This window comes from Saccostrea cucullata, unplaced genomic scaffold (assembly GCF_032062105.1).
Source record: "Saccostrea cucullata isolate Sc308-1 unplaced genomic scaffold, CSIRO_AGI_Scuc_v1 ctg912, whole genome shotgun sequence".
NCBI lineage: Eukaryota > Metazoa > Mollusca > Bivalvia > Ostreida > Ostreidae > Saccostrea > Saccostrea cuccullata.
In genome coordinates, this window is record NW_026923925.1 from 112,271 (window position 1) to 136,504 (window position 24,234).

Sequence of the window (24,234 nt, forward strand, 5' to 3'; positions counted from 1 at the left end):
ATAAACCAACTAAGTACATTGTTATGATGAGCAAGAGTGCCTCTATCAAAATTGTGAATTTTATGGCCCCAGGGTCAGAGGTTCTGGTGTTAGGGTGGGGCTCTAATGATTATATAGTAAAAATACATGATTTCTTTGAAAATCTTCTTCTCTGCCCCTGGGTATTAAATAAACCAAGTAAGTAAATAGTTATTATGAGCAAGAGTGCCTCTACCAAAATTGTGAATTTTATGGCCCCAGGATCAAGGGTTCTGGTGTTTGGGGGGGGGGGGGGGCTCGGGCTCTATTGATTATATAGTGAAATTACATGAATTCTTTGAAAATCTTCTTCTCTGCTCCTAGGTATTAAATAAACTAACTAAGTGCATAGTTATGATGAGCAAGAGTGCCTCTACAAAAATTGTGAATTTTATGGCCCCAGCATCAATGGTTCTGGAGGGGGGGGGGGGAATTAATGTTTATTAAGTGAAAATACATGAATTCTTTGAAAATCTTCTTCTCTGCTCCTAGGTATTAAATAAACTAACTAAGTACAAAGTTATGATAAGCAAGTGTTTCTAAACCAAGATTGTGAATTTTATGGCCCCAGGGTCAAGGGTTCTGGTGTGTGTGGGGGGGGGGGAGGGGCTCTATTGATTATATAGTGAAAATATGTGAATTCCTTGAAAATCTTCTTCTGCTCCTAGGTATTAAATAAACTAACTAATTGCATAGTAATGATGAGCAAGTGTGCTTCAACCAAAATTGTGAATTTAATGGCCCTATCATCAAGGGTTCTGGTATTGGGCGGGAGTCTATTGATTATATAGTGAAATTACATGAATTCTTTGAAAATCTTCTTCTCTGCTCCTAGGTATTAAATAAACTAACTAAGTGCATAGTTATGATGAGCAAGAGTGCCTCTACAAAAATTGTGAATTTTATGGCCCCAGCGTCAATGGTTCTGGTGGGGGGGGGGGGGGCTTTATTGTTTATAAAGTGAAAATACATGAATTCTTTGAAAATATTCTTCTCTGCTCCTAGGTATTAAATAAACTAAATAAGTGCAAAGTTATGATGAGCAAGAATGCCTCTTCTAAAATTATGAATTTCATTGCCCCAGGGTCTGGGGTTCTGGTGTTAGGGTGGGGCGCTATTGATTATATAGCGAAAATACATTAAATCTTTGAAAGTTTTCTTCTCTGTCTCTGGGTATGAAGCAGATGAACTATCTATATAGTTATGATGAGCAAGGGCCCTAATCTTGCAGAATTGTGAATTTCAAGGCCCCAGGGTCAGGGGTGGGGGGGGGAGGCTCTACTTATATACTGAAAATGAATTAATTGTTTGAAATCTGGTCCTTTGTATTCAGCGTTTTTTTTCCTTATATAACTGGTACCGATAAACGGCACCATTCCCAATGCCAAAAAACATTAATTTTTCCCAATTCTGTGACTAAAAATTCCCAATTAAACTGTGAAGCAAAAGATTACGACGACATCGTAATTTCTTGTTAAATGAAACATTGTACAAGTTGATTAATTGTTTCACTTCCGCTTAAATCGAAAGTAGAGAAAGTCATAATTTGGCGGGACCAGTGGTTTAGCGTAGTGTCATACATTTTGACAAATTGAAAGCATGACAATGTGAAAACAAGGGATGTTGATATAAAAACAATAAGTACTTGTTGTTTATTCTTTAAAACAAGCAGTAATAGGTAATTAAGTTGGAATAAACGCAAAATACTTTGCATTTGCATAAATTAGAGAAAATTCTCCTTCTCCTTTTTCTTCGATGTTATTTTTCCCAATTGAACCGGTACCGGACCCTTTCCCAATGGGTGGAAAAAAATCGCTGGTATTTATAAAACATTTATTTATTTTTTGATAGGCAATTTTAAGGGTGCCTTTTAAAAATTTGTGCAACCTAGGGTCAGGGGTTTATGTCAAAGTGTTAGGGGGCACTACTGATTATTGATGAATATTACTGATAAGTTGGAGTGCATTTTTGTTCCCCTACCCTGCGTATGGGTATTCAGTAACCAAGCTAAGCAACTGCTAAGTTTATTGTTATGATGATCAATGGCGCCCTTTCAAAATTGTGAATGCCATATAGCATCTGGCTTAAAACATGAATCAAATTCAATACACTGTAACTGGAAAGTTGTTGCATAATGCTCAGGTGACCTATAAGGCCCGTGGGCCTCTTGTTTTTCTTTACAAAATTTGTGCAGAAGATTTCTCAGAGATGTCTCGTCCGATTTGCTTCAAATTTTCATGGTAGATGTGTTGGCATCTGAAGTTAATTCCGGCAAATTATTTTAGGGATATTCACTTCCGGTCGGAAGTTATCGCCCTTTGATCGAAATTTAGATGACCTCCTTGTCTGTGATGGAACTCAAAAACGGTTCAAGCTAGAAAGCTGAAATTTTCAGTGATAATAGAGGACATGTTGCCATGTTGCACCTGGGTCAGGATATTTTCCGGAAGTGCCTAGTATGGAAGCTCGGTAGGGGTCGAAATTTAGGACACGAATCATGACCGATTTTTTGAGACATTTTGCATCATATCTTTTAAAGTATCATTATTTTGTTAAAACATAATGAACAAAATGTGTGCAGAATGACACGAACTTTAATATGAGATCAATAAAAAAGTGCTGACTCATCACAATAGGGGCCAAAAGGGGCTAAAAGTCTTTTTTCGATAACTCTTTAACAGTCAATATTTTGTTATACATTACTGAAGCAAAAATGTTCATCTCAACAATCTACAACTGTATATTATGATTTTAATGTCGTACATTACATAATTAGGGGCCACAAGGGGCCAGAATGCTAAATCTTTGACGCTTTATATCTCGAAAGTGAGAAATATTTTGATAAGTAATATTGAACAAAAGATGTTCAAAATCATGTTCTGAACAATATGCAATCTTTCATTTTTCGCTAAACGTCCCCATTAGGGAGTTGAAGGGATGGCCCCTAAATATTTCTTTTGCGGATAACTCGAAAACGAAAAAGAATCTCTGAAAAGTTGTTGAACAAAAAGTGTTCAAAATCCAAAGACCTTTAAGGTGAAATCAAGAAAAAAGGGCTGAAAACTCAAATTAGGGGCCAAAAGGGGCTAAAAGTATTTTTTCGATAACTCTTTAACAGTCAATATTTTGTTATACATTACTGAAGCAAAAATGTTTATCTTAACAATCTACAACTGTATATAATGATTTTAATGTCGCACATTACATAATTAGGGGCCACAAGGGGCCAGAATGCTAAATCTTTGACGCTTTATATCTCGAAAGTGAGAAATATTTTGATAAGTAATATTGAACAAAAGATGTTCAAAATCATGTTCTGAACAATATGCAATCTTTCATTTTTCACTACACGTCCCCATTAGGGAGTTGAAAGGAAGGCCCCTAAATATTTCTTTTGCGAATAACTCGAAAACGAAAAAGAATCTCTGAATAGTTGTTGAACAAAAAGTGTTCAAAATCCTAAGAGCTTCAAGATAAAACCAAGAAAAAAGGGCTGGGCATTCAAATTAGGGATCAAAAGGGGCTAAAAGTCTTTTTTCGATAACTCATTAACAGTCAATATTTTGTTATACATTACTGAAGCAAAAATGTTTATCTTAACAATCTACAACTGTATATAATGATTTTAATGTCGCACATTACATAATTAGGGGCCACAAGGGGCCAGAATGCTAAATCTTTGACGCTTTATATCTCGAAAATGAGAAATATTTTGATAAGTAATATTGTACAACAGATGCTCAAAATAATGTTCTGAACAATATGCAATCTTTCATTTTTCACTACACGTCCCCATTAGGGAGTTGAAGGGAAGGCCCCTAAATATTTCTTTTGCGAATAACTCGAAAACGAAAAAAAATCTCTGAATAGTTGTTGAACAAAAAGTGTTCAAAATCCTAAGAGCTTCAAGATGAAATCAAGAAAAAAGGGCTGGGCATTCAAATTAGGGGCCAAAAGGGGCTAAAAGTCTTTTTTCGATAACTCATTAACAGTCAATATTTTGTTATACATTACTGAAGCAAAATGTTTATCTCAACAATCTACAACTGTATATAATGATTTTAATGTCATACATTACATAATTAGGGGCCACAAGGGGCCAGAATGCTAAATCTTTGACGCTTTATATCTCGAAAGTGAGAAATATTTTGATAAGTAATACTGAACAAAAGATGTTCAAAATCATGTTCTGAACAATATGCAATCTTTCATTTTTCGCTAAACGTCCCCATTAGGGAGTTGAAGGGATGGCCCCTAAATATTTCTTTTGCGAATAACTCGAAAACGAAAAAGAATCTCTGAATAGTTGTTGAACAAAAAGTGTTCAAAATCCTAAGGGCTTCAAGATAAAATCAAGAAAAAAGGGCTGGGCATTCAAATTAGGGGCCAAAAGGGGCAAAAAGTCTTTTTTCGATAATTCTTTAACAGTCAATATTTTGTTATACATTACTGAAGCAAAAATGTTTATCTCAACAATCTATAACTTTATATTATGATTTTAATGTCGTACATTACATAATTAGGGGTCACAGGGGGCCAGAATGCTAAATCTTTGATGCTTTACATCTCGAAAGTGAGAAATATTTTGATAAGTAATAACGAACAAAAGATGTTCAAAATCATGTTCTGAACAATATGCAATCTTTCATTTTTCGCTAAACGTCCCCATTAGGGAGTTGAAGGGATGGCCCCTAAATATTTCTTTTGCGGATAACTCGAAAACGAAAAAGAATCTCTGAATAGTTGTTGAACAAAAAGAGTGTTCAAAATCCTAAGAGCTTCAAGATGAAATCAAGAAAAAAGGGCTGGGCATTCAAATTAGGGGCCAAAAGGGGCTAAAAGTCTTTTTTCGATAACTCTTTTAACACTCAATATTTTGTTATACATTACTGAAGCAAAAATGTTTTTCTCAACAATCTACAGCTGTATAATATGATTTTAATGTCATACATTACATAATTAGGGGCCACAAGGGGCCAGAATGCTTAATCTTTGACGCTTTAAATCTCGAAAATGAGAAATATTTTGATAAGTAATATTGTACAACAGATGCTCAAAATAATGTTCTGAACAATATGCAATCTTTCATTTTTCACTACACGTCCCCATTAGGGAGTTGAAGGGAAGGACCCTAAATATTTCTTTTGCGAATAACTCGAAAACGAAAAAGAATCTCTGAATAGTTGTTGAACAAAAAGTGTTCAAAATCCTAAGAGCTTCAAGATAAAATCAAGAAAAAGGGCTGGGCATTCAAATTAGGGGCCAAAAGGGGCTAAAAGTCTTTTTTCGATAACTCATTAACAGTCAATATTTTGTTATACATTACTGAAGCAACAATGTTTATCTCAACAACCTACAACTTTATACTATGATTTTAATGTCGTATATTAAATAATTAGGGGCCACAAGGGGCCAGAATTCTAAATCTTTGACGTTTTATCGCTCGAAAGTTAGAAATATTTTGATAGGTAATAATCTAAAAGATGTTCAAAATGATGTTATGAACAATATGCAACCTTTCATTTTTCGATAAACGTCCCCATTAGGGAGCTGAATGGTTGCAATTTGGCCCCTAAATATTTCTGATGAAATAACTCGAAAACGAATAGGAATATTTGAATAGTTGTTGAACAAAAAGTGTTCATTATCCTGAGAGCTTTAAATAAAATGATATGAAGAAAAAAAGGCTGAATGATCCCTTATATTTTGGGCCGTGAGGGGCCAAAAGTCGATTTTTGAAGTCTTTATTGTTCAATTTCTTTGTACAGATTATGAAAAATCATGAAGTTCGAATGAAAATCTCAATCAAAATCTTATCTCATCGCATCAAGAATCGAACGGAAGACCCACTCGTTGCTCGCAACGAGATCGTATCTAGTTCTTATTATTTTTCTTCCTGGGAAAATTTTGTACGCGAGTGATCTTGTAAACTACACATCCGACTTAGGTGAAACCTTTTTAGGGTAAGTAGGCATGTTATGTAGATTTGCGGAATCAAGGTCATTTTGCGCGCACGTGCTTGCAAGAGCGCGCACGTGCAACACGTGAAATGACCAATATAATGGATATTGCCGTAACTTTTCTATTTTTAATGAAATTTTTTTTAAACTCATAATGTAAGGATTCATTAGTAGTATAGACAAGATAGCATGGTCAAAATAGCAAGATCTCACGTGCATGCACGTGCGCTTCGCTCTGATTGGCTGAAACTAAAGTCTCAATATCTTTCTTGTTTCTTGTCACAATCCTTTGAAATTTTGAACATAGTCCTACATAATGAAGATCTACCGCAAGATATATAAGAATTTTCATGAAAGCGTGCGCGTGCTGCAAGCTGATTAGCTGAAACTTTAAATGGCAATATCTCCTTTGTTTTTTGACGAAATTCTTTGAAATTTAAAATATAGTCATGCATTAGGAAATCCTACAAAATGATGTAGAAAAATATCATGAAATCACGCGCATGCACGTGTGCTGCAGTCTGATTGGCTGAAACTTTAAATGGCTATTTCTCCTTTGTTTTTTGACGAAATTCTTTGAAATTCAAAATATAGTCATGCATTAGGATATCCTACAAAATGATATAAAAAAATCATGAAATAAGGCGCATGCACGTGTGCTGCAATCTGATTGGCTGAAACTTTAATGGCTATTTCTCCTTTGTTTTTTGACGAAATTCTTTGAAATTTAAAATATAGTCATGCATTAGGATATCCTACAAAATGATATATAAAAAAACATGAAATATGGCGCATGCACGTGTGCTGCAATCTGATTGGATGAAACTTTAAATGGCTATAACTCCCTTGTTTTTCAACCAAACGGGATGGGATTTAGAACATAGATGTAAGGGACTCCTACAAAAAGGTATGATCATCATGCACGTGCACGCACGTGCGTGCATTTAAAACGAGTATAATTAAAAATACACTTGAATGAGTGATTTTTATTACTTTTGAACTGAATGCTTTAATATATAGTACATGTATATTAAAATATACAAATAGTGTAGACAAGATGATATGGTCATAACGCACATGCATTCACATGCGCTTGGGTGCAATGCTAAAAATTGAATATAATTGGTATCCTTCTGGGAAGACGTTGTTAAAGTAAAAAATGCACAGAGTTTGTCTTATTTTATGAAGCTTACAGGGAATATGGCACTGAAAGGGAGTTGGGGAGCGTTTGGGGAACATCTTTAACGGTTCCCGTTACAATTAGCACTAGTTTCAGTTGAGAAAATGCTTTCCTACCACATCCGACACCGAACTAAACTGACCATAGCAAATTACCAGGTTACGGACGATAATGATGTGCCTACTCAAGAAGATGCAAACCAGTTTCGACCACAACTTTCCTGAGTCCAAACTATTCCGGACGACCTACCCACATAACAATTTCTTTTTAAAATGTCTTGAAAAGATTATACTACACTTCATCCCGTATGACAGAAGAAGCTCGACTTCTCGTGAATCCAAGGGACTGCATTAACTCAGAGAAAAGGAAGTCAGCATGTCTAATACTCTACAACCAATGCATTTTGATTCTGTAGTGAAAGCTGCACTTATGACAGCAGGTTATGATGATGAAGAGGATTTACAGTCACCATTAACTGCCATCAAATTAGGATGTGACAAATGCCAAAGGAATTAAAGACAAAGAATTAGTTGATGCTTGCAAGCAGTTTTTTTAGACTGATCAACATTGAATGGTCCACAAAAGTAACTAAGCTCGCAACAGTGACCTTTGAGTTTTGTCGTTTCAATAAATATTTATCAGATTGTCAGAAGTACTTGACTTAATTTTCCGAACGAGAAAATGGAGACCCTGTATGGAGAGGAAAAGATTCATAAGAAGTGGTCAACCGAGGGAGGCACGTGCCCAGTACTGAACTGTCCCTTGAAGAAACACACCTTCCGAAAGTTCGGATCATACAGGGTGAACTTTTTTAAGAATCACAAAGTTCAGGTCCCTGTATACTACTGTTATTCTTCTTTATGTTCGTTTTCCTCATTCAAAAAGAAACATGCTTCGGCGGCATATGGTAGCCTATCACTACGGTTTAACCGGATGTTAGTTTTTGGAAGTAGTCAACAACCCTAGATTTGTAAGCCCAGAGAGTATTGGGATGTCACTACCCACTATCCAATAGGAGGCACATGACTTGGCGGCAAGAATTGCTTTTGCATGAATAGACATAAATAAAGTCTCATAGACGAATTGATACAAAATTTGAATGAAATTACATGAGGAAATTTATTATTCTCTTTATTTTTAAGCATTTTGCCACAGAAGAAACTTTCACTGGATTTGGGGATGTTCTCATGTAACAAGGGAGTATAAATTTGTAGCAGTTTTTTTATTCTTTTCCCCATCACATTTGTATAGAGTACCATTTTTCATTATTGAGCATTTGATATCATTATGAGCAGAGATTTTTTTTCATAGACAGCAATATAGCTTGTATAAATTATTAAAAGAGCGAATGAAAAAATAGAAAATATTATCAATGCATGGATTTGGAAAGGATTAATCTTTGGAATGATCCTGTACAATTTAATAAACATAAGAAAAAACACAATATTCATTTTATTCTATTTATATCTTATTATTATATCAGTTATCAACTGTTTAGCCTCAAATTGAATGTAAAAAGTGGTTATCTTGATGAAGGAACTGTTAAGGTTTTCAATCCCTAATGGTACCAAATTCTGTACCCTTAAATGTCCGTCAAGTACACAATACTCTGATATTATATTAAAGCATTTTATAGTGTAAAAGGATTGCCCACGAGAAAATTTCAAAAAGTTCATTAATTAAGCAGTAGTTAATTAGCAAAGATTGCATTGAAGTCTATGGGGAAAAGCGTTTTTTCAAAATAAAAATTCAAATAATTTGAATATCAATAAATCCTGTGGTTGAAAGATGCATTGAAATATTATAAATAGAATGATAATTGAAAACAATTTTTTTACCAGCTAAATTTTTTTTAATTGATTTTTTTTTTATTAATAAAAAAAGGGGAGATAACTCTTACCAAAATTCAAGGTCATGAATTAGGACACATCCCACTAAACATACTTATAGTAATAAATGGGAAGTATGTCTAAATAAACTGAGTATTCAATGTCTACATATCTGCTATGTCTTCAGTTTCATTGAATTTCTTCCTATTAGGGATTGAAGACCTTAATTAGTAATGAATCAAGGTCATATATAACCTATGTATGCCGGGGTTCTACGGTACCGGTGTACTTACGTATCAATGTTGAAAATTATTAAATGCTGTGAGCTGTTGAACAACAAATGTGACAAATCAATAATAAAGAATGTATTTCAACAAAAAATCAGCTTTACATTGTTTTATTTACTCAATTAGTCTTGAATCATTAACGAAACTTACATAATCTGAAGATACGTTTTCCAAGGGACGTTACTCTGATACCGGTATATATGTATGGCGCGCCGTTAATGTTAAAAATAACAAAATTTTGTAAGAAAATAATATAAAAAATAAGTAATTTACACTTTTAAAAAAAAAAAATTATTTATGTTTAAATGTCAATCAGTTATTTTTCATTTCAATACATTTTTTTCTTATACATTATGAAGAAGTAGAGGAAACATTTTTTGAATCATTTGAAGTTGTAAATTGAATTAGTTAATAATTCACAAATTCCTCTAACAATGGGGACATATAAAAGAACAAGATTCTTTAACTTCCCTTTCCTCAAAACAAAAGGATAAATGAGTCCAATGTCCACAAATGTCACATTTTGCCCATTTCACAAAAGTCAAGCTGGTCATCTCTCTAAGTTTTGACAGACGCTCACCAGCAATCGGCGTCATTTGTCACTAGCCGATTTTAGCCTCAACAATAGCTACTACGGATTTTCAGATTTTTCTAATACCAGGTATTGAAATCGTGTCTATTTGGATCGCCAGGACCAACACTGAAGAGAGCTTGGTAGATAAAACATGGGCATTTTAAGACAATCATAACTGATGGAGAGGCACCCTTGCTCATAATAACTATGCACATAGTTTATTTATTTAATACCTAGGAGCAGAGAAGATTTTCAAATAATTCATGTATTTTCACTACATAATCTATAGAGCCCAGCCATAACACCAGAACCCCTGACAATTGGGCCATTAAATTCCAAATTTTGGTAGATGCACTTTTGATCATTATAACTATGCACTTAGTAGGTTTATTTAATACCATGAAGCAGAGAAGATTTTCAAAGAAAAATATACTTTAAGACTTTATACTTATTAAATCCTGCCCTAGCACTAGAACCCTTGACCCCAGGGCAATGAATTTCACAATATTGGAAGAGGACTCAATGCTGATTTACAATTATGCTAACAGTTTGACTGCTTGATGTCCAAGAGTAAAGAAGAAGATTTTCAAACATTGCACTTATTTTAGTGGTTTTGGCCCCACCCCTCAGGCCCAAGGGGGGCAGGGATCATGAAATTCACAATTTTTGTCCCCTTCAACCATAGATGCTTTGTGACAAATTTGGTTGAAATTGGTTAACTGGTTGCAGAGAAAAAGCTGAAAACATTCAAATGTAAAAGGATGACGACGGACGTAAAAACAGATAGCATAGGTGATAGCTATTGTATGCAAATTATGAGTTTCCTTTAACAAGTTTTAAAGATTTTATAGATTATTGAAATTTTGACTTTAGGCTAAGTCTGTGTAATGATATTGTTCTGATCAAAATATACCAGAAGAATCAAGTATAATTTTATGAATCATTCCTTACCCATAATTGTTACCAAACGGTATATAACAATCAGTTTGTCTACAAATCTTTCGTATCACAAGTTCCAATACAGCTGGGGCTTTGATAATTTTGATTTTCCAAAAATATTTTGAAGACTCTTTTTGGTCAAATAGGTACAATCTGAAAATTAAAAAAAAAGCGTATTTTGATCGTGTACTTTTATCCACATTAAAGTAGATTGAGTGAAAAATTCCATTTGGGGCGATGGAGAACAAAAATAATAGTATACTCCATTCCTACGATACCGGTGGTTTTACGGTACCGGGGTATTCCTTTATTCCTTCTAGACTTGTGATTAAAAAGAGGATAAATGCTTTTGAAAACTAGGATTGTACATGTTTATTAAATATTTCCAATCACTCAATCCACTTCACTTAAAATAGTGTCGACTTTCTTAAAATACATATGACTAAATAGGCATAGTTGCCATAATATCTTGTGGAGAAAAAAGCATGTGAGATTTTGCAACAATTTCTTCAATCACATTATCTGTTAGGCTATGCATCAGATCAGACCAAAGCAAAGTGCTTGATATTGATAAAGAAAACTTAAATGCTATCAATGTTTCTTTTAAAAGAACACAGTCTGAGTCTGACACTGAAGGTCCCATGCTTGGATAACAGCTCTCCCTTTCCATACATGCTGGGTATGTTGGATACGACTCAACACCCATTGACATTCTTTTTCACAAACATCACAGCAGTTATGTAAAGGGTTAATGTCCATGTTGCAAAGATATGAAATTCCTTTAAAACGCTATTCCTTCTCCAGTTTTAGTTTGATTTCAAAATAAGTTGGCACACAAGTAGACTACAGAAATACAAAAATACTGCAATGGTTTTTGATAAGTACAATCCAGTAGAGCTACAGTCTTGATAGAGACTTCTGGTTTGTTCTCCTTACAAACTTTCATGTTTATCCTTACTACGAAGGTGGAAGGCAGGGACGTCTCCTCCAGCTCGATTGTACAGCCCTCATATCCGCAGTTAGTCTTCGTCCCGGCCTCATTCTGTCCCTAGCCCCAAAGATCTTACCCCTTCACAGACATCCTGCAAGACCAGTTCATTTTCCGTTTGATAATACGAAAAACGTACGCAGCCACGAAGAGGCAAATCAAAGTAAAGGACGTAACAGCTAGCCCATAAATATAGAAATGACTAGTAATATGTAAAAATACATGAAACGTCCAGAAATGTACAGGACAATTCTTTAAAAAATCTTCTTCTCAAACATGTTTACCTGTATGGAGGAAATATCCGATACCTGCTACACGTTGGCTAGTAAGAAATGGGCTTATGTGCGTGGTTCTTTAGATCAGCAATTTGAACGATGGCAAAGTAAAGATAATCCTAAGAATACGGACAAAGCAATGGTCATTGCACTTCACCAAATGAGGGTTAAATTCCACTTTACTGTCGTCAAGTTCCAGTTCTTGGATTTAATTCTGCCATGTACGACTTGAACTTAAATTAAAAACGACATCGCGAGACATCTTCGTTTACATGAAACCAACGGGATGACCATTAAAATGAACAATACGTATACGTGTATAAGCTACAACAAACTCCGTCTTCTAGACATTACAAGCTTTATGGCATCTGGTACCTCCTATGCAAGTTTTCTCCGTGCATATCAGATTGAAGAACAAAAAGTTTTTTTTTTCCGTACGAACATTTAAAAAAATTCCGACAACTTAAAGAGGAAAAAACAACTACCCCCCATTGAAATGCGAACATAAGCCCAGAGAATTATAAATTCTGTCAGGACGTTTGGGAGAAAGAAAATATGAACTGTTTAAAAGGTTTCTTGTGTGGTATAATAACCAGGACATTGGACCGTTTGTAGAAGCAGTGGAGAAGTAACAAAGAATTTACTTTGAAAGTGGCATTGATGTTTTTAAAGTGGTCATGTCTCTTCCCGGCATTGCGCAAACAATTTTATTTCAAACAAGTTTGCGTGCACACGCTTCATTTGCACTTTACGGAGAACAAGAAAAAGGCTTATTTAAAACGGTAAAAAATAGCATCGTTGGAGGTCCGTCCATTATCTTTTCAAGGTATGCAAAATGAGGAGAAAGAACTATCAGGTACAATCCTGAAAAACCTTGTGAAAGCATAGTTGGTTTCGATGCCAATGCACTGTAGTTGTGGGCCATAGACCAGAATATGCCTAACGGACTATTTATTCGTCGTCGTGCCGAGAACGGATTTCGTGGAGAAGTCCGAGATAGATTCATGTCTGCATTCTAGGTTGGATTATATGAGTACTGTTTCGGGACATTTCATTCAGCATCGTTTAAATAACGGCAAAGAGAAATCGCGTGGGACCCTATCCAGTGGACGGATACTGTGCAGACACGTATACTATATTCAAGTTCCATGGGTGTTATTTTCATGGATATAAATCTTATTTGACAAAAAATATCAAAGACAAAAAGTGGCATGAAAAAAGAGAATCGCTTTTCAACAAGACCAAAGAAACATCCAAGTTTTTAAGACAGGAGGACTTTTCCGTGAACGAAATATGGGAGTGCGAGTACAATGTGCTCAAGCAACAAAGTGCCGGTTTACAGAAAATAATTACTGACAAAACATCACAGTTTTACAAAAAAACAAGGGATGTGTTACCGAAAATCAGATATTACAAGGCGTTCTGGATGAAAACCTTTGGAATGGTTGAAGTGGACATTAAAATTCCTGACCAGTGGCCGGATCACATGCAAAAAAGTTTAACTCCATACGAATATTTTCAGGAGATGGCACCCATATTGATATTTTGCATTATAGACATTCCCTTCGACGCAATTGGTTTTCGCATGCAAAATCATGCACAATCTAAGTGAAAATCCTCGTCAACTACTGTTGTAGTTTAGATTTTGAATTGTTCAAATTATGACCCGTAGGTTAGGGTATGGGTCACAAATCACAGTGGTCGGTGATAAATATGAAAATTATTTTAAATAAATAAAAACACAGAGAACGAGTAAAACATAAGCGCTTTCATTTCTTCTTCATGTTTTACAATACTCATGTTAACGTCTATTATGACGTCATAATAACTTAACGTTAACAAGTCTTTGATTGACGTCATATTTTTCCCGTACTTTTACAGAACAATGCATTAACAAAGCATACAATAACAAAGCAATGAATGTGACTCAGTAAGATAATTTACATGTAAAGAAACAATACTTTTACATTAAACTATTTAATTTAGGTTTGAAAATCCTTATAAAATGTCTTTCTTTATCACGTCTTTCGATTGTATTAGAATTGTGCAGCTTATAAAATGGAAAGACAGTAAAAGTTCTATTTCCGCACACGTCTTAGTGTTCACTGACTTTCAGTTTGCGATATTGCGGTACGTTTATTTGTTGTTTGTATATATATATATATATATATATATATATATATATATATATATATATATATATATATATATATATATGAAAATTTCTTTTGAGCTTTGGAGAATTTTAAGTATAAAGAAATGTCGTAAATGTATTGTTTACCCTAAACTGTCACTTTTTTTTTTATTTCAATACCGCAAATTCTATCTTTACGAAAGAGAGGACTTGACCTGAATTTTGAAACAGATATTTGTTGATAACTTAGATTCAGGCATTGTTGATGATATTTTTTCCATCAAGATTTCTACATTCCTGTTGCCCTAGTATGTGGCAAATTTGTAATGAAGGGAGATATCCGTTTATCACGATAAAACACATGCCTCACAGATTGGGCATGTTACAAATCAGATCTTTTAAATGGTCATTTTATAGGAATAATTATCGACAATGATTGAATATTGTAGATAGAATAAAACTGCATTTAAATGATATCTTTATTTTATTGGTTTAGAATGTCAGTCGTCCCATTTTATTACTGTCCATAATGGATTGAGAAGTCAAGTGGTTTACGACAACCAAAGATGACTAGAATCATCAACTGCTCGTATCAGATACCAGAGATGACAGATTGCTTTCCATGTTAGTACTTCCACTGGATATAATTATCTACTTCATATTTGTACATGTTCAAGTAAATTTTATTTCAAATGAAACAGACAATGCACCAGGCACAATGAAACATGGTAGCTCAAGTTATATTTCCTATTTTTACGTTGTAGAAGTCACGAAACTAACGGTTGGATTAACATTAAAATAGTTTTCAATATTGCCAGATGTGTTGTAATCTAGATATTTAGAAATAAATTCAATATTTCATAAATATTTTATAGTTCATTGAAAATTTGCCTTACGTCCAAGTTTGTTTCATGATCCTGGGTCCAGTACCAAACAGCAATAAAGATTCCTGGACTGAAAGTATATTATTTAGTATGCATAATACACAAAAGTTTAACTGTAGCAATTTAACGTACAATTCATACAATGTAGTGTAGAAATTTAAAATTATCATTCTATATAAGGCCTAAAAAATTTGTTTGTTTCGTTTAACGCGACCGACCCATTCAAATTGCGCCTGGTTGGATTTTTTTTTTTGACAAATGGCAAAACTTCGTTTTATCAATCAGCTGATCTCATTTATTAAAAAAGAAAATTAGCTTGTAGCTTAATTTGAGACATAAAATTTGTCAACCTAGTTTATATTTACCTTAGCTATGAAGAGTAATCATTATTATATAAACAATTTTCCCCCTACAACTTTATCAAAATCGTTTTCTCCTGCTAGTCAGCCATTTTGAATGCCATGTTGTGTGTCCACTGTAAATCTGACACCTGGTATATTCAGTCTGGGGATGTTTGACCATTCATAAGCAAAAAAAAAAAAAAGAAAAGAATTCCCGACACTTAATTTTTGGGGAATGTTACAGGAAACAAACATATTTTTAAGCCTTATGTAAAGTTTGTTATGAATAATTTGACTTTCTTTCTTTCAGAGGGCCTACAACGAGAAGAATGTCTACCGCTATCTTCGCCAAGTGATGTCTTTGCAGTTCCTCTTCCTGAACACGTCGTAGACAACTTCGAAAGACTTGATACCAGGGCACAAGAAGCATTTCAGCCGCAAATCATGATCCACGTGTACCATAACTGGAAGAGGAATGTAGAATTTTATATCCCCAAGTTGAGCATGTTTTGGACAACCATAAGAACACAACGATGTGGAGGGTTTGCAAAACCGCTTCAACATCATTGCAGCAGAGGCCAGTGAACCCAGTGCATATGGACTCCCTGTGTTCCATTTTCCAAAATGTAAAAATATTGAAGAAACTGTAATGTTACTTTGAATTTTGTGATGTGTTTGTTGCAAAAAGGTGTATGGTGTATGCATGAATGTATAAATATAAAAAATTAATGTTTTTCATACATGTAATTATTAGTTTTGTATTGTAAACTGTTATTACAATGATTGTATAATTTTTCCCAGTGATAATGCTATTGAATTTTTATTTTATTATTACCAAAAACGAAACCTGTCGTAGTAGGGAATGTTAGAGGCCTCCAACAAAATCTAACTTCTCAGAGAGATTTTCTTACACAACTACGCCAAGACTATGAGCTCATCTTACTCGGTGACTTTAATATTTGTAAGTTATAACCAAATGTGCCACTCCTATCAAAAATTTCTCACCCTCTTCAGTTTAACCCAAATTATAAAAGAACCTACTTGAATAACAAACTCATCTAGATCTCTTATATTGACCACATTATTTGTTACAATACTGAAAAACATATATCAGTCTGGGGTTATCTGTGTTGGTGTTAGTGACCTCAGTCTTTTTTTATTGTTCAAGAAAAACAGTAAAACCCATTTTGGGGAAACATAATTATATTTAGATAAGATCTACCAAAAATTATGATAAAGATGATTTTATTAAACTTTTAACTGATGCAGACTGGGAAAATGTACTATTGAATAAAAAACAAACTTAATTACTTACTTCCATCATAAAAAGATCAATTTGAGGGAATAGGAAAGCTTGAGGATTTTAAAGTAAAAGCTCATTTTGATAAAGTAGTAAAACCCGTTGCGTAACCATAATGCAGAATTTTCACAGACGAAAGGAATTAAAACGAGAGCTAGAGAAACTAGAAGAAATGGACATCATAGAAAAAATTGATGGACTGACTCCGTGGGTGACAACAATTTTAGTAGCTCCAAAACATAAAATTCCTGACCAAGTGAGAGTTTGTATCGACATGAGAAGAGCTAGCAAAGCTATACTGAGAGAACGCTATGTCATGCCCAGATTCGATGAACTTGTCACTGATTCCTTTTTTTATTTTATTTTATTTTAAATTTTTTGCTATTGATTTATAACTTGTATTTATATATCCCTGTTTTACATGATTTACAATTTATTTAGAATATAAATTTCTAATGAACTGTATTTTTAAATTAATTAATTTCAAATCAATTTAATTTTATTTTATTGATTTACTCTTTTTAAACCAGCCTTCTTACTGTTTATTTGTTTGTCTTGTTTATCTGTTTATTTTAGACCTTTTTTAATTTTTTTTAAAATTTAAATTAAGTGCAGAGGTTAGTAGTCCACTAACTAAACTAAATTACTAAACTAATTAAGTCTTATCTAGACTTTAATAAACCTAAATGATAAACAAAAAATAGAACTGAAAATGTACACCAACAGAAATGCTAAACCAATGGAATGCTTACCAACACCTGTACAACTGCCTGTTCTGTAATGTAAAGGTCAAGGTCAATGGAGAAGATAGGTATTATTTATCTACTACTCTTCCTTCCAGTCTACTTTCACTTTCACACACTACTCTGATTTAAATCATTGTAAAAAAAATCTATGAAATAGACATGATCAAATATTGAATAAACACACACAGGCCTGGAATAATTGAAAACAAAATAATAAGTAATGTGATTGTAAATATGAGCGCTCAAATATCAGTACAGCCACCTACAATCAGCTGTTCGTAGTAAAAATGAAAATCAGCTGTTCGGAATACAACGTGGTTTACATGCAAACAAAACAATTGATAAATGAGTCAAATATGCAATAGCAATGTTTGTTTGTCTCTGCTTTCTTACCACACGAAGTCTGGTAACGAAGTCTTTCACTGTTTGTCCATGGAAACCAAGTTCAACGAATAATATCACAAGTCACAACACTGTAGGCCTAATGTTTATAAAGCATGGTAACTTCCGGCGACTTCCTGTATGCACTGTGACGTCATCTTCCGGCGGGATATTCAAACACCATTGTTGGGCGCCAAATTTTGTAACCGGGTTTTCCCAATAATGATACGAAAAACACAGTTGGTGATGTGGGTTCTTTTTTAATTGTGATAATATATTTATAGATAATAAACAACCCTACAAAACATGTAAACATAATAAATATTTCATAACATTAACATAAGTATATATTTTATCACAAATTATTCCATTAGCATAAAATCTATATTACACTGATATTTCTATTAATTTACTCATTATCACTTCATGAATATTATCAAAGGGAAATAACTCTTATTTCTCTATAATTTAGCATATGCATAAAAACTCAAGTAAATCTATAGAATTTACCAAATATATTTACAGTTCTCAAAAATATGCAATAATATAAATAAATACCAAGTTGTGGACCTAGGCTGTCCAAGAATAATCTCTGGGTGTTACATCCAAACCATATCTGACCTATATTATAGTACAACATATGGTTGTATTGACTAAATCTTATAATATATACAATATTTACAAATTCCTTATGGTCAGATCTCATCATAAAGCAGATTTCTTATATCAGTGTAACTTTAAAAACAGATCTTCAGATTTATATTCATTTAAACCATTTACTATATAATTTTACTCATTTTCATTTACTCAATAAATAGTATATTTCATTCATACTCATTCATTCAACCAAGCAAAGTGTTAGTAAAAGAAAATAAAGAACTTACTGTAATCAGGTCTAATGTCCAGTCACATAGAAATTATATCAAACCAAATGTATATCAGACAAACTAGCACTCTGGCTTATGGCTAGATTCAAAGTGAATTTAAAATAACAAAGGAAAACTTACTAAGGAATTTGACCTCAATGACCTACCAATAAAAACTCTCCATAACAAGAATAGCCAATCGACTATGCTTGACCTAGACTGGTTCTCCTGTAAATACCTGAATGAACTAAAGAGTTCTAACAATGAAAAGATAACTCTTAATCTAAAATAAGTACTAACATGCAGTGTGTGAAATAAGTTTAATAAATTTAATTATCAAATGGAGTTTAAGTTTCAATTCATATTTATTTATAGCAGTAAGTTTGTTTATTAAGTTATTTCAAATTTAATTTATTTACAGTTTAAAATATAACAAATAACCCATTATTACATGTACACTAAGGCAAGCGTTTTATCTATGTGGATGCCTGATTCAAGGTACAAAGGCGATCCACTGGGTAGTGAGGTCACTGGTGCTGAGGCAGATTTGAGGAACCCCAGTTATCTACTGGATAGTGAGGTCACTGGTACTGGGGTAGATTCGAAGGACCTCTGCGATCTACAGAGTAGTTAGGTCACTGGTGCTGAGGCAGATTCGAAGGACCCCAGCGATCTACTCAGTCTGATTAAAATTAAACCTTCACTAGCTCTTTTTTATTGTTTTGTCGCGTGAAGGTCTGAAGAAACTACATAAGAGGTCACATGTGGATGACCTATTAATTAGCATATGCGAAATGTAGTTCGTGACCTTTTTTAACCAATCACATTGTGCGTACTTCAAATGCTTCGTGGAAATCCCAGATAACCAGTAAACAAGATGGCGTCCTCCACGTTTCGAGAGGCAATCGAAGAAATATGCAAACTGTTTGCGATAAAAAGCTTGAAAGAGGAGCAGGAGATGATGATAAAAACTTTACTCGACAAGAGAGACTGTATTGCAGTGCTGCCAACTGGGTACGGCAAGTCTTTGCCGTACCAGTTATTGTTACCTTTGGCACGAAAGTTGGGTATTGAAGCTGATTTCAAGATCGTTGTATGTTGTCCGCTGGTCGCTCTCATGGAGGACCAAGTAAAGAGATTGGAAAAGGTGGAATGCCTGCGGAATATGTACAAAGGTGCATATTTCTTTACTTATAATTATCCAGTGCCAAATAATGGCAAATATATATGCATAAAACAGGTCATAGTTAGGTCCAGGAAAATCGTTATTAATTAGTAATTCAGTATATATATATTTACCTATATAGCATAATTAGTGATTTTCCTGGACCTGTTAGTATGGCACGGTCTCTTGAGCATGTTGAGTAGCTTGAAATAGCTACTCAAAACATTGTTTATCAGGTTGGGACCAATTTCCTAAACAATGGGCATACAGGAAAACTTGTCAACCAAAAGTTATTCCTTTTAAGTGTTTTGATGCCGATTTATGATATTTATTGCCAAAGTAAAAATTTTCAATTACTGCACTGTAATTTTATAGCCCATTTGGGATATTATATCCCAAATGGACTATTATATCCCATTTGGGCGATTAGTCCCAACCTGTTTATTGTAAGAAATACATATATGATAAAGAAACAATCGTAAGTATTTGACAAATATGATATATGCTATCAAGAATGCAACCCAAATCACAGATAGTTCTAATAGTGCAGCTTTTTAATATTTTTTAATACTTTTAAACCGAGTATGAATTTCCCTTGTTTGAGTAGTGTACCTCAGCTCCTGACCTTTACCTAGACATGGACAAGTGTGATAGTTTGCTATCGTGATCAAATGTCTCTCTCTATATATTATGAATTAACTTTATTACAGGAAGAAGCAAGGAATTAGATAAAAGAATTCTGGATGGTGACTTTGATATTTTATTTGCCTCACCGGAAGCATTAGTTGGCGATCAGCACATTCGCCTACAGTTGCAGAAATACAAAATCGGAGTAATTGTGGTTGATGAATTCCATACTATTTATGAATGGCAAGTTTTTATAACAATATCTATCAAGGATATTTCTGTGTCATATTTATGTGTTGCTTGCGGAGTAGAGCAGCACTGAGGGGTCACTTTACACGGTGTCTGTCCTCTCACCCTGTATCTCAAGAACTGTAAGTCTTTGAGATATGGACTTGATATTTGCATATTTATTGCTTAGCATTATGGGATTTGTAAATTACCTTGGTTACAGACTTCTGACACTTTACCTTTTACTTTGACCAGCTTTTACTTTACCATGTTTGATTACTAAAATTAAAAAGATAGAAGTGCCAAAATACAGCACATTTTTTATATTTAAGGGGTATTTCTATGCTATTAAGCATGTGTACTGCTTGTCATTAAACATTTATATGAAAAATACCAGTGTTAGACTTTTGACCTACTTTACAAAGAATAATATCCCGTACAATTTAATGTTTGTTAAGATTTTTGAATTTTGATTGGCAGGTGTTGATAATTAACATTTATACATGTTTATAAGCTCATAATACTGTTTTTTGAAAATGTATGGTATTCATAGTATTATTGAAAATGTATGGTATTCATAACCACACAAACTGATACTTACAGGGAGCATGCTTTTCATAACATTGTAAAGTAATATAAAAAAACAGGTTTTAGTCTTTATTCATCAAAGGGAAATCTCATGATGAAAAGTGTATTGAGGAAGAGCAAGCAAACATCTATAAAAAATTAGTTTGTGGGGAGTCATGAAACTTTATGATGACTTTACCCGCGGGTTATAATGCCCATTTTAATTAATGATATTCAGCCAGTTGTATCAAGCATCAACACTTCTTAACCTTAAACTTTTTGGTTAATGTTTTTTGTAAATTTTGTTAGCACAGGCTGCCTTTTATTGTATCAGTCCACAATCATTTTGATAACTCCTCAAATAGAAAGTGTGAATTTCATAATATGTAAACGGTGCACATGGCCAAATCTCTTGCAAGATACATGTATGTTGTTTTCCTACCATTAAAATGTATTTTTTTAATATTACTTTTTAAAATAAGATGTTAAGTGTACAATGTTCTTCTTAAATATTTCAGGGGTGGTGAGGCGACAGCTGATGACAGTGGCGCATTCAGAAAATGGTTCCGATACATTGGTGAACTCAGATCTTTATGGCCAAAAGCAAACCTTCTTGCCTTGAGTGCAACGCGCACAAACAACATCAAGAGACGTGTTTACAGGGTTTTAGGCTTAGATCCTGCCCACACAACTGAGCTCACAGTCTCACCCAATAAGCCAAACATTAAACTCATTGTTAAAAAAGTGGACAAGAACATTGAGACCTCAATGTGTTGGCTAATTGATGCTTTAGATGATTTAGAAGACCAATTTCCAAGAACTCTTGTTTACTGTAATTCCATCTCTGATGTGTCAAAATTGTACTGTTATGTTGTTTCAGAGAATAATCAGTTACAAAAATTAGTAGATATGTTTCATTCAGAAACATTAGACGAAAACAAAAGTCAAATCATTAAAGTGCTAGGCGAAGAGAAAAGTAATGTAAGGATAATATTTGCCACCACAGCATTAGGGATGGGAATAGATGTTGTTAATTGTACATCAATGATTATATTTGGACCTCCAAGGAGTGTAGTGGATTTGGTGCAAATGATTGGCAGAGTAGGTAGATGTGGAAGTCAATCAGTTGCTATCATTATGTTTAATTCTTATCAATTAGGACATTGTGAAAAAGAGGTGAAAGAGTTCTTAGAGTGTAAATCATGTCGCAGAAAAAAACTGTTAGAAAGTTTTCTATGTGAATCTGAAATGTCAAAAGTAGAAGTTGGCACTCATATTTGTTGTGATATATGTGCAGATTTGTGTACATGTAAAAAATGCAAATTTCTGGATCTAGAGCATTTGCTTAATAACAGTAGTAAAGCCAGTGCTTTATCTCAATGTAGTGATAGTGACTTTATAGATTATTACAGTGATCATGCTGATGGTGAATTCACTGATAATGAAGAATTGACATTGTTTCAGTCTGTCAATGAGCCAGATTAAAAATTAAAATCTGAATACTTTGTATTATTTGTTGTTCACTTATCTAAAAGCTTTCACATTCAATTTAAACTTTGGTCTTGGGAGATAGTATGTTAAGAGTTCAAGGTTTTGTTCAGACTGCCTGAGGATGTGTGAAGATTTTTACCTATGTACCGGTAATTTTAAGAAGTGTTTGAACCTCACCATAAAATTAGCTAGACATGTAGGGCTGAGACAGCTAGTTAAAGTTATCAACCCTGCCAAGATTGTACTAACCCCCAAAAATAGTCTTATAAGATCCCTTTAGCAATAATGTGAATGGGGCCAGCTCACTATACATTCGATCATGGTCCTTATATAGGCTGATGAAGTCTACCCATTTGTTTGTTACACTTTGCAAATAGTAATATGAGTTGATTTGAGAGTTTTATCAAATATCTGAATTTGAATTTGTAAAAATTTTACATGTCTAGCCAGGTGTCAATACATGCAAATCTGTTTGCCTGCGACAAAATTTGTGCATGTCAGGCACATGGTTATTTTAAACACTGTTCCCATGTAAAACTTGTTCGTCTGTTGTGGCCCAACCTTAATCCCAGAGGTCCTAATTTGAAGAAACTTGAATCTAAGCTACCTTTGCATGCTTCTCCATTAGTTTCATCCTTCCTGACCCAGTGGTTCTTGAGATTGATTGTATACTGTTTGTCCCTTTTGAGAACTTTTCACTCATATGGAGATGCCACCACTTGCTGGTGGAGAGTTGCAAATAATTTCTATAATTGGCGTTGAGGGCCATTGAGCTAGGGGGGTTCTTTTTCATGTCAGCACCTTCTGTGACACAGGACCTTATTAATAAGGTCTCCTTCAAAGGACCGGTCTCAATGTCCCACACTGGGATTCCAACCCGCTGCTTAAGATTTTATAAAATATGCAACCAAATTTTCACTATTTCTGAAATATTTCCCCTTGAAAAAGGGTCACTGTTTCCCTTCATTTGAACAAGCTTGAATCCCCTTCACCCAATGATGCTTTATGGCAAGTTTTGGTTAAAATTGGCCCAGTGGTTCTGGGTTGGGGAAGTAGAAAATATTTATAGTTTATGGACGAACAGACAGATGAATGCCGGACAAAATGTGATCAGAAAAGCTCTCTTGAGCTTTTAGACACTATGTAGGAAATGGAGAAAATTCCAAATCATGTATAATTTTTATTTCGTAATCTTGAAAAAGGTGTAACAGGTCTATGTCTATGTATGAGAACAGGAAGTCCTTTAACAGAATTATCATATGGATTTTTATCTTTACAAAGATCTCTTCACAACTGTTTCCTATCTGGCTGACATTGCAATGCATTTATACATGGAATTTCTTTGGCAACTTTAATTACATCAGCCTTATAGCTTGGCAATTTGTGAAACCCTTTCCTGCCCCTGACCTCAGATATTTGATCAAAATTTATCAAATGTGGATACTGCTTAGAAT

General features: G+C 34.0%; 1 protein-coding gene and 1 long non-coding RNA gene across 2 annotated transcripts; one reads left to right on the forward strand and one right to left on the reverse strand.

The window, feature by feature from the left end:
* Positions 1-14,954: 14,954 nt before the first annotated feature.
* Positions 14,955-17,946, reverse strand: LOC134265281 (uncharacterized). Its single transcript, XR_009991717.1, has 3 exons — positions 17,849-17,946; positions 15,747-15,873; positions 14,955-15,138 (listed from the first exon to the last, which is right to left on the reverse strand). It is a non-coding gene; the product is annotated as an uncharacterized LOC134265281 (long non-coding RNA).
* A 1,594-nt stretch (positions 17,947-19,540) lies between these two features.
* On the forward strand, positions 19,541-22,774 carry LOC134265284 (ATP-dependent DNA helicase RecQ-like). Its single transcript, XM_062747520.1, has 3 exons — positions 19,541-19,877; positions 20,578-20,737; positions 21,808-22,774. The coding sequence occupies exons 1-3, from the start codon at positions 19,580-19,582 to the stop codon at positions 22,772-22,774; spliced, it is 1,425 nt and encodes a 474-aa protein (XP_062603504.1). The 5' UTR covers positions 19,541-19,579.
* Positions 22,775-24,234: the final 1,460 nt, after the last annotated feature.